The sequence below is a fragment of the Scomber japonicus genome, chromosome 16 (assembly GCF_027409825.1).
Source record: "Scomber japonicus isolate fScoJap1 chromosome 16, fScoJap1.pri, whole genome shotgun sequence".
NCBI classification, from domain to species: domain Eukaryota; kingdom Metazoa; phylum Chordata; class Actinopteri; order Scombriformes; family Scombridae; genus Scomber; species Scomber japonicus.
Window position 1 is genome coordinate 23,757,744 of NC_070593.1, and position 12,393 is coordinate 23,770,136.

Below are 12,393 nucleotides of genomic sequence, written 5' to 3' on the forward strand. Positions count from 1 at the left end.
CACAGAGGTTGTCCTACACCTCCTCAGCTCCCACCTCGTCTACTGGTGTGCATGCAAGAGCGTAGGTGTGAGACTGGATGTGTGTGTGTGTGTGTGTGTGGCAGCCTGAGGAGTGCAAGAGTGGAGTGAGTGTGTGTATGTGTGAGAGAGAAAGAGAGAGAGAAAGAGATGATGGCTCAATGAGTGCATATGTCTGGCTGTAATAGCCTGAAAGCAGGCGGGGGGAGACGGATGTCTGCACTGGCCGTGAGGCTCACTTCCCATTCTGACAACAATGTGCTAAGAGGCGTCTGAGAGGGACCGGGCCAGATGCTGGAGGAGAACTTAATGTGTGCGTAAGAACATTTCGTCTATTGTGCAAAAGGGAGATAGAAGCAGAGAGCACTTATGTAATGTGAAGCTCTCATGTACTTAGCAGTGTGTCCGCACAGTGGGGCTGTTTATGGTCAGTAACAGTTACTTACATTCTCAATATTGAGTTGTTGTTTTTGTTGAGTCAGTGCATATATGTACTTATATAAATCTACATTTATCTGTCTACTCCACTGAAAAAATGTTTAAGGTAAGGGTACTTTATTTGTCACACATTAAGTTGTATAGTGAAATTCAGTCTGCATTTAACCCATCCTAGGTATTAGGAGCAGTGGGCAGCTACTGTGCATTGATAGAATTAACCTAATATACATGTTTTTTGACAATGGAAGGAAACCAGAGCACCCAGAGGAAACCCATGGAAGCACAGGGAGAACATGCAAACTCCACATAGAAAGGCCCTAGTCTGGTTGGGTATCAAACCTTAGACCCACTGTGCCACCCTGGACTCTTTTACATGCAGCCCCTACCTGTCATGTAACAACTTAAAGGTTGGAGAAGAAAACAATAACACAAACTGTCCTGTTGAACTGTATCTCATCCTCCCTAATAAGATTTTCTATCCAACAGTGACTGTGCTCAACAGCTAAAATCAATGTGGAGTATACATTGGATTACAGCAGTATAATACAACGACTTTTCCTGCATCTGCAACAGTAACAAGACCAATCCAATGAAATGATATCTGGTCAGTGTAGTTCAACTACCATAAATAGTGTCAAAAACAGCTTTGAGGTGCTCCACTTAAAAAATAAACAATACAAATGCAGAAATGCTGTGTATGTGCATATTATACTGTTGGATAGTGGGTGATTTATGTTATAGCATGTTTTCCAATTGGTGCCATTATCCTGTATATGCATCTGTGGCCTTTTTCATCACAAATCCCCAATTCATTCATGCTCCAGAACAAGTCCTCCAATTGAAAGGACCAACTGGGTTGTTTGATCATGTGACTCCAGAATTACTCTAATCTGGTACCCCTATCAGAATTAACGTAATCAGCAGGGTAACATCTTTTGTCTGTGCTTTCCAAAACCATTACACTGTTACAAAATAATGATGTTTTATGATGGTTAAGGTCTGGTTAGGTTTAGGGAAAGATCATGGTTTGGGTGTAGTCTCGTTTCCATTAAGGATGTTCTGGGTAAAATTTAGGAGGTGGGAACTTTACAGGAACGTCCTCTCACTCGGTCCTCTCAGCTGTTGTGTCTCCATTGCAGAGTAGGACCTTGATTGACATCACATCCTGGTTTGAGTATACCCAATCAGCACCGAGTCAACCTCCAGCTCAGGAGTTTTGACGCATGGAGTACATACGCCGAGGCAGAGGCTCGTTTTGCCCCCGTAAAAGTTCCAGGAGATTGTCCTTTAGGGTTGGTTCCTGCTATGGAGACACACGCCAACTGTCACAGCACTGTAAAATTACCCCGAATTTCCTGCAGTGGAAACTGTCCTATAGTTAAAGTTAGGCTACCTTTGTTGTCATGGCTACAATAATAAAAAACAGGGTTAAGGTTAAGGACTGATTATAGTTCAAAAACTTGATCCACCTGGTGGAAGTATAAAACAGACTGCTGTGTCCTGTGGCAAAGTTCACTGTTGGGTTAATGCCTCCCATCCACCCTTCCTCCTCCAAATAAGTAAGTTTGTGGACCTACAGTATATAGATGTCAGTTGAACTGCACCACCAGCTTCCAGTCATAATTATTAGGGCTGCGAGATAGCATCTGTCACTCAAACATCATTTCTGTCTGACAGTCTCCTCCACAATCACACCTGAAGTGGAAAAACCTGGACTGCCTGGGAGTTGATATATTTAGGCTGTCAGTTGCACATCCTCACTTACTTATCATGACTCCGGACACGGCCAGCAGCAGGGCGGCGATGAGGGCAGAGGTACCCACGGACAGACCCAGCGGCAGGTGGGAGATAGGCGGCTGAGGAGGCGGCGCAGACAAACCTGCAAGACGATGAGGGAAGGAGAGGAGGGGAGGAGGGGAGGAGGTGAGAAACAACAGCATCGTGCAGTCGTTATCTTCCCCCCGGTGGAGTATTAACATTCACTTCACCACCCTGATCCCCCCCAACTTAATTAATGATGTGAAAGCGATGACACAACAGAGCTTAGGAGCCGCGATGGTCGGTGCATGCCAATTCCTTTTTCTGTGGCGGAGGAGAGAGAGAGAGATCTCATTTCTCTTGCCTAAGCTGAGGAACAAATCTGCACAACGAGAGACACCGTATTGAGACGGCGACCTTTCGTGACCTAGCATCATAGAATTATCTACCGCTTGTCATTACAGAGAACAGATTTGCAAAATCATGGGACAAGGAGACACTCTAGGTCATTAAGATATTATTGAGATGATAATAGCCCTGTTATTTTGCTTCGAATTATAAAGTGACATCCCCCCATATTAATTCATTTCAGATCCACATTCATATATTCATTATTCATCTGAGATTACAAGTCATAATTGAAGAAGCAATTTTAGGTCCACAGGGGTTTGTCTACATTCCTTTGTGACAGTTTAACACTGACAAAGAGACGCCACACTTTTGTGAAAACTGATTTCAGCTGGAATAAGGCAGAGCCAGCCACATGAACTTAGGGTCATTAAGCCTATTATGAAACACATTTCAAATCCAGTGAATAATGTTCTACATGAGTATCCAGGTGAAACCTTTTATCCTAAATCCTTGGCATGATAAGATAAAGACTGTAGCTACAGAGATAAATGACAAATCACAGAGTAGATAGCACTGCTATAGATGTGGTATATCCATTTTCATTAACAGGTTAGCTTATCCTGTGGACTGATAATTATTATGAATGATTAAGGCACTATTAAAAAACGTTCCTCAGATAAAGATTCAATAAAGTACAGAGCCTCGCAGGCTTAATTACTTTTGTAGATTAATTCATTATCTATTCCGTGAGTCACAGTCTATTACAGGTGCAATTGTAGTCAGCTTAATCCAGTCCTACGTTTGGATTCATCTCTGATCTCTTTGTGTGGAAGAGAGAGAGAAACTGACTGCGGCTTTTCATTACTCAGTTTAAAGTATGTGTTTGTGTTTGTGTGTGTGTGTCAAACCTGTGGAGTTGACGCAGGACACCCCATTCTCCGCCAGGACGAGGTCATTCTCGCAGTAGCAGACGATGCTGTCCTTGATCTCTTCGCATTCGCCGCTGTCACAGTGGCTGCAGTTCTGCACCGGACTGATGATCACCTCACCATCCCCCTCCATAACTTTTAGGCACGTGAGAACACACACACACACACACACACACACACACACACACACAGGTTTCATAAATGAGCAGAGTTTGATTAGACTCTCCAGACTCTCTGGCATGTCTACTGGTAAAATGAGCAAAAGTTCAATACTACAATGTAATTAACCGGAAATGATCCTAATTAAATAATGTACAGTATGAGGGTGGCTTTTGGAGGTAATACCCTCCCCTATCACCACTATCATCATCATCATCATCATCACCTGGCTTATACTCTACCCAGTTACATAATACATGATATTCATCTATGTGTATGCTTTGTCTTCAGCCCACATCTCTTGATTTTTTTTTTTTTTTTTTTTTTTTTGCAGTGATTCAAACGGTAAAAACTAGATTCCAGTCTGATTATTACACAACTGTAGTGTGCTTTAAATAAGTGCACATTCAGGTTGGCTGGCAGATTGGTCTGTGTTTGAGAACCCTCCATCCACCCATCCATCCATTATGCATAAGCACTAATCATTTGGGTCGCGGAGAGAGGACAGCCACCATCACAGAATAGACAAATATAGACATGCTGACATGTCGGATAACCTAACCTGCATGCCTTTAAAGTATGTGTTAACATTTAAAATGAATGCAACTCAAGCTGTATGCACTCTGGTGGAGTAACTCAATATTTGCCAATGTGAAAATCATCATCTGGAGCATCGAATCTGTCAAAGCTAACGCCGTTCTCACAGCGAGGAGATGTAAACACGGCATCAACATTCTCCTCGTGGCACAGCCCAACTGTTAACATTGCACTTGTCCTCTGTTGCGCTCTCTTGTTTCATCTGCAGCGTGATTACATTTCATGATCGGCGCTACCTGGGATATTGCAAAACATGACGACGTGTACGGCCGGGATGACTCATCATATACGGATGGAGTGGCTGAGAGCTCGCAGACTTTCATTCCAGTCACATACATCACTGCTGATTCTGATTGGAGGTGTGCTTATCTGCAACAAAAACCTGCACACTCTCTGTTCCTCCTAAGTAAACTACTCACACCTGCCCAAAAACTGTTTTTACAACACTTTACCTTAATTAGATTTCAAATCAGTCCCTTAATTGCAAACTACAGCGAGCACAGGGGACAAATCAGTCCAATATGAATAAGTTATACACCCGTCTGGGGGAGCTGGCGCTGTTTAGTAAGCTAAGCAAATTCACTCATCTGTAGAATCTATTTTCTCTCATCATTCTGTTATCAGCTTTATAAAGTACAAATACATAAATCGAGCCCGGGAACACTAGAAAAGGTTTTCGGAGGAAGAATACTAATGTCTGGGCTCCAGATGTTGACGGCATACTAATGCGAGCTTGTGACGCTCTGTATTATGGATCTTTAGACACAGTCGTGTTGAGAACTGCTTCATGTTCCTTTCCCTTGCTGGAGAGAGGAAGGATGAGCCCATCTTCCTCTGAGGAGTGTCCTGCACATTATTCCTCTGACTTTTTGATATAATTGTAATGTATATGCCGCGCAATTATTCTCCACAAGCCAAGTGATTGTAACGTATACGGATGAGTCATTTTCTCCCCTTAAGCTTGTTGAATAATGGTGTGCACAGATGTTTGCATTGCACCTGGAAAATTGCTATTCCCTCTCTCATACACATTTCACTGTATCTCTCACACCCTCTAAATAAAGTGCATATTTTGGCTGTATATATATTAAGGATGCTGAGGAAATATTGAATAGGACAGCCTATCTGTATTGTACTTCCTTCAGACTGCTTTTTGAATCAGCCTCTATTCGGTGGATTTAGGGCCACTGTATTGCAAACCGGCAGCCTCTGTCAACATTAATGGAATGATTTTTGATCCTTTTTTTGAGACCTTCAATGCGCCCAGCGGGGCTGTCCGGCCGTCACCCGCTGTACTTTATTTGTGCTGGAGAACCTGCCTGTGCAGTTCCAGCTGAGGAGGAAATTACTGCTGTAGCCACTCGCAGATTACAACTTGAAACCGCAAACGCTCTCAAACCTGACCTTTACACAAGCTGATATTCTTTTAAGTTATCAAATTACCAATATTACGATCCAAGTTTGCGCCCGCGTGTTTCGATAATGACTCAGGCCTGTGGGTAATTCACTGGTTATAAATCATGTCACTTTCTCTCTCAGAACAGTGCAGATTTCTTATGCAGGATTATAAAAGCTTTCACAGATATATAGATGTGACTGTACAGACTCTACAGCTCTCATGTCTATCTTTATTAATTCTCGTTTAATGTTTGATTTTCCTTCTCATGAGGCTATAAAAATGAGGTCACCATACTTACAAGTGTTTGTGTATTGCTGTTGCACAATAATAACATGTTATGTTATGATGAAACTGACCACCACTACAGTTACATCCTGATATAAAGTGTAAGATTCACAAGATTAACAAACCCTTTATTAAATTTGCATGAAATTAGTGCACACGCATTTGAATTTTAATGAAATTTTCTTCCTTTAATTCACATTATAGAGCAGTGAAGCCAGAACATTTCAGAGCGGGGGGACAAAATAAAGAGGAATGATGATAATGTTTAATTTAATAAATGAGGAAAGTCTGTGCAGAGTGAAAAACTAAATTCTCTATCTTATTTACAGTCTCCCCCCGCCCCCCCTCCGCAGGAAACGGGAGTAACGTTGATGACAAATGAAACTGATGAGTGCGGCTGTTGAAATAGGTGCTGCCTCTCTAGACGCATCACCATTATTAAAGCTCAATGGGACAGAGATATGGGTGCATACTTGACTACAGCCCAATGGAAGACAATTTTTAAAACCCACTTCAGTGTCATTTTTTTCCCCCCCATTTATTTTTCTATTTCTCTCCCAGAGCAGAGTGAAGAGGGAATTTTGGATGATGTATGGTAGGTCACCAAGCTTATCGCCACGGCTCAAATTTTCAGTCAGGCTGTGGGTTTTTTTTTTTTTTTGTAATGTTCCGCAGCGCTATGATTTAATTCTCAGAACATTAGTATCTGCCAAGTTCAAATGTACAAGACAAATAGAGAAGAGATGGGTCAATAGGTTTATGGTAGATTAATCCACTGATCAGCTCCTCCTCCCTGTCTGGAGATCAATAAATTCATCACATTGTATAGTCTTTGGCTGGAAGGAGAGACTCCACACTTGCCTCTCGCATCAATTTTTACAATACTCTGTTTTTGATGTTACACCGCAAAGCAACTGATTCACATCTTGCTGTATAAATCTACATTAGTTAAGAGTTGTAAAAAGCTTGTACCGTAGGAGGCAACCAAAAACAACAAAAATCAAATAGAACATTTTAATTGCAAAAGCTGTTTTTTTGTTATTTTTTTCAGTTTTTTTTCTCCGCTCATCCTTCTGTGAAGTACAAACACATTAGCTTCCAACCTACAAACACTAGAAAGGTATCAAAGGCTGAATATAAATTTCCTGACTGCAGGTGTCGACTGCTGACTCGTTGGTAATTTTAAAAGATGAGCTGAGCATAGTTTTACCTTTCAGAGGGTGGAGGAAGATTTCTCCGTCTGGATCGACGAAGGACGTGCCGTCGTCACCGTCGTGTTTGGGGTTGTCATCTAAGGAGGTGTTACCGCCTAGAGACCGACAACAACACGGTGAATAAAATGATAATAGCTCAGGGCCATTCACACACTGATTAACATGTGGTGTATTCTAATGGAGCTGAAGATCATCTGCTGTTTGTTTTTATGATGTTGCAATTACATTCAATTCAAATTTCCAAATCAAAAAAAGTTGAGCCCCTCCCTCCAGATTGACGTAGACAAACTAAATTTGGTACGCATATGCCTCATGTGAAGGTGCACAAAAAAGTCTCTTGAACCCATACCTTAACTCCAACAGGAAGTCGGCCATTTTGTTAAAAAATTGAATTTTCCTGCCATTTTCGCAATTTCCACTCTTCGTATTTTAACTCCTCCTAGAGATTTAACCCCACCGACTTTGAAGCTACTCAGTGTCACCTTAACACCTTGGAGACGAAAAGTTCTAAAAATCTTTCGCCTACATTAAACCTGATGGCCGTAGCATTGTGGCGAATTTTGGGGTGAGGGAGCGAGGACCCGTTCATCGCTGCTTGCAGCTTTACTTTATATTCGTCTCTTTTCATGCTTTATGCTGCACACACACACACACACACAACTGTAATGACCCAGTTTTCTACTGGGAATCATTCAAGCTTATCTTTAACACAACAAACAGATTTCTTAATGATATACACTCCGTTTTGGGATAAGCAAGGTGTCCAAAGCCATTTATTTATTGAAACTTTTACTTAATATTTCAGAAAAAAGTGTCAGAAATCTGTTGGACTAACCTCTGTAGCCTCCACCACCGCCTCCGGACATGCAGCCGCCCCCGCCGCCCCCGAATCCTCCTCGGGTATGCCAGAACTTCTGACAACCCTGCCCTCCCTGGCCCCCGAGCACCAGCGGCCTGCCGCCCTGACTGACAGGAGTGCCGTCACTCCAGCCTCCACCTCCACCTGTCACCAAACACAACACACACACACATTTGGTATAATGTGAAATAATATGCTGCGCAGTGAATCTGAGTGTGACAGAGGGAAAGGACGAGAGAGGAATGCAGAAAGAGAGAGAGAGAGAGAGAGAGAATTCTTAAAGTGGGTCAAAGTTTGAAGGATGGGGGGAAAAAAAGATATACACACATTTATAGAAATCCAATATTAGTGATAACAGACCACAAAAAAACATTAAAAAAACCCTTAAAGAGACCTGGTAACAGGAGATTAAAGTTATAAGCTAATAAAGTTAAAAACTAATCCTCCCCATATTCCCCGGTGCTCGCCAATTTTATTTCCCTCCATTTTCATTTCCCTCCTTCTCCATCTGAAGCCTGAGAGATACAAACAAATGGAGAAAAAAAAAAAGCACAGGAGCAACATCACCCCTCCAAGACATGCTGAATTTTTCATTTTTCATTCACCAAGTTTCCTCAAAAGTAAACCTTTGGCTTTGTGAAGATGTAAAAATCAATATCTTATGTTTTCTGGGGTTGTACGTCAACGCCGAGCACATGAATAATGGATCCGGCAGTGTGTAGGTGTGTGTGTGTGTGTGTGTGCACGTAGATCCAACATTACAATGGTAGAGTGGAGTGTGTACTTCTGCAGTGACGTGGGACAAAGTGCTTGGTATGAATAATCATGAGGAGGGGGGGGTCACATTGTGATCTGGTTTCACTGGAACACAAAAACACTGGCTTGCAAAAGTGGAACTATGAAACTTGTGCTTTAGGACTGAGGTAGACACATCTGGATGAATGGATGTGTTTACAAGTGCAGGTAGCTAATAACAGGGAATATACACAACCTCTCTCAGCAGTAAGTAGTCATGACCCAGTTGTGTTTTAAAATCTGGGTCTCATACATATCTCATGCACACTCACCACTACTACACACTATTATGTCTTTCTAGTATTTCCCTCCATGCAAATACACACACAAGACAATAGACAATACAACACACATTAAAAAAGGTGTGTGGTGTACCTGCAGCATACGACTTCCCATTGCGACCGAGTAGGCTGAGGTCATCCATCTGCTCCAGCTGTATCTCCGATTGGCTGCTGTAGCCCTTGCCTCCTCCCCCAGCAGCGATGATGAGGGGGACGGTGACTCCGTTGTCCACCTGGGGTCATTTTTGTTCACAGTTATACTTTTGTATCTTTTAAAAAAAAAGATTGGGATAAACTGGGATTTTTCAGTGTTGAGATACCAAAAATAACCCCCTGATTTATCTTCAGCTGCAGTCATTCATAAACATCAACAATAAGCAAGAAGAACTTGAAGAAGCAGAGTAACTGCTGATTTTATATGTGTGACATACTTTCTTTTTTTTTTTTACTGGAAAAATCACACGAATAAAAGTCGACACAGTTCCTGAATATCTAAGTATAAAAATATCAAGTCCCTGAGTGTATCGCTCCCTTAGCAGCCCTCTTACCTTGAACACATACGTCGCCCCGCCACCTCCTCCTCCGCCTCCTTTCACTTGAGTTTTGTTCACCATCGGGCCGCTCTGTTCCTGGCAGATCTTGTTCAGCATGCCGTTGGCCTGCAGAGAGGGAGAGACGTGTCAGCTCACCCAAGAATTCCTTTTCACGGGTGTCAGTTGTGTATGAGAAGGCTGAGCGCTTTGCCAAACTTCAGCTGCTGGAGAGTCTCAGGATTTTAGTATTATAATGGCGAGCGAATACCGAGCAAAAAAATGTATCCAATATGCACACTGGCACTGAGAAGCAAGGACCAATGTTCCCTTTAAAAGACAATTTCAGTGTGATTTGATCTGCTGTTTACATGAATGTAAATGTGTGATATTGCAGTAGAATGGCTTCTTGTTGATGAATAAAAGTTACTGACTGAATGAGACATCTCATTTGCGTTCCACTGTAGCGAATCCTTCTTTTTAGAAATATTCAGGGTTGTCTCTGTTTAACTTTATCTCTATTTTTTAATATATCCAGATCCACATTACCTGCTTGATTGATGACTGCATACTAATAACAGTGGTAATCTTTGCTGTGGTTTAAAATCCCCTCCAGCCATAATAAAAAATAAATTAAGAAAATACTAAATTGCCTCAGATATGGTTTTTCAAAACAAAAGTTCTATTACTTCAAATCCTTAAAATGACACCTAGTCCTTCTCCCTCATTAATAATCCAGAATATGCAAATATATTTCATTACAGTCGTTTAACAGCAGCTTACTTCAATGTAAAGTCCATTCTCAGTGTTTGTGCACTGGAGGCTTCAAGTTTCCACATCATACCTGTGTAAGCTCAGAACCAGGACCAGAACCAGAACCAGAACCAGGACCAGGACCAGGTGAAAACATTTAAATAAGTAGGCTACCTCAAAAACTATTCTATTGGCATTATGTTTGCAGTTGATTTATCACATTCACTAATAAAGACAGGCTGTCAATCAGGTAGTCATTGTTCCACTCTGTTCTCCTAAAAAAAAAAAATACAGCCTCCTCATAAAGATGGAACTGGACATTTGGTTTTTTTGAGATGCAGGGACTTTCCCTTTGCTGAGGTTTTTTTAATGAATTGACACATCTGCCTTGTGTGTGCTACCATCCTGAACTGCACCGAGCCAGTCCTACCCTTAGAGTGAGAAGGCATCCTCCCTTCACTCTGCCTGAACACCACACACACACGCACGCACGCACGCACGCACGCACGCACACACACACACACACACACACACACACACACACACACACACACACACACACACACACACACACACACACACACACACACACACACACACACACACACACACACACACACACACACACACACACACACACACAGAGACTCTCGAGGACAAACCCCTGCTTTCTGTCGTTCCCTCTCAGACACTTTAAAGCAAGAAGCTGGAACGACAGAGCTGGCTGACTTTAGGAAGAATCTCCCAGAACATTTGAATGCACTCCCTCCACCTGGCAATCACAGTCACCAAAGTCCCGCCTCCTCCTTCTCCTCCCTCCCAGCCTCTCAGAGCTTTCAGTTCAAGCAGGAGGAGGGAGTCGAGGGAGCTGTGTGTGTGTGTGTGTGTGTGTGTGTGTGTGTGTGTGTGTATGTGTGTGTAGGGCAGTAGCAGAAACACATGCACAGAAACACCAAATACTTGTCAGGACAAGGGAGATATCTTTTCCATTCATCGGAGAGGCGGCTAGGTGTGAGGAAAACACTGTTTTACAGCACAAATCACTTTGAGAGAGACCCCCTGAAAGTCAGAGAGTCTCTGCTGTCGGGTGGGTGGGTGGGTGGGTGGGGGGGTGTAAGAGGAACCTTAAACGACTTCTATCTCACTTCGGAAACAAACTGGTCCCTCTCCGCTGTCGGCGCTGAGCCCTTCATGATTCACTGTGTTAAAAACTAATAAGTGAACGATAGGGGCGAGGACCCCTGCCTTCTGAGCTACACAGCCTGCCTCACAAAACACAAAAAGGCACTGCGGCATCCCATTGTAACCACAGTGATATGATACCAGTGATACCAGTTAATAATTAGGCTGAACGTTAATTAGCCTGGTATGTTAGGTAAATGATACTCTTGAGCCGACATACTGGAGCTGCCTTCATATAACACAGATAATATTAAAACAGACTAAAATTAAAGCAGCTTTAAGACATTAATATGGGAATGTGTTACTCTGTGGATGAATATATGTATAGAAAGAGAAAGAGGCAATGTATTAACATGCATACCATGCACCACAATGACATGAAAGTACCAGTATGACCTATCCAGTCAACAAAAGTTCAACGTGAGTCATTTCAGATCTCTAATTTCCTCGACAATCAATGTTCGATTAGCGTCAAATTTTGGCGACTGACCCATTTTCCCCTCTCTTTCCACTAGCGGGGCCTGGCATATGCTTTTGAAGTGTTTAAATGGCGGATGATGGATGGTTTCATTGGTGACTAGAGGGATTGTGAGGGTTTTAGTCTCAGAGTTGTGAACTGTGATGGGGGCTTGCTGCGACGCTGCCAGTGAAGAAACTCCAGAGCGTAATGGATGACAGCCACCCCTGGCAAAGGAACACAAGTAAGCTTAAGAGAGACAACGAGGGAGATCACTGCAAGCGCCTGACGCATATTTAAAATCGTCGGCGGTGGACATGAAGCGTTACCTTTTTTTTTTCTTAAGAGCGCAGGTTTCCAAAAGTGAGGTCCAGATCGTTGAGGAAGG

General features: G+C 42.6%; 1 protein-coding gene across 1 annotated transcript in view; it reads right to left on the reverse strand.

Moving 5' to 3' along the window:
- alk (ALK receptor tyrosine kinase) overlaps positions 1-12,393 on the reverse strand; it is a 354,006-nt gene that overhangs the window by 15,687 nt on the left and 325,926 nt on the right. The window contains exons 14-19 of the mRNA XM_053336367.1: positions 9,632-9,742; positions 9,178-9,316; positions 7,984-8,151; positions 7,145-7,243; positions 3,474-3,629; positions 2,222-2,335 (exon numbers count right to left, since the gene is read on the reverse strand). Of these exons, the coding sequence (XP_053192342.1) occupies positions 2,222-2,335; positions 3,474-3,629; positions 7,145-7,243; positions 7,984-8,151; positions 9,178-9,316; positions 9,632-9,742 (787 nt within the window). The remainder of the gene's footprint in view (positions 1-2,221; positions 2,336-3,473; positions 3,630-7,144; positions 7,244-7,983; positions 8,152-9,177; positions 9,317-9,631; positions 9,743-12,393) is intronic.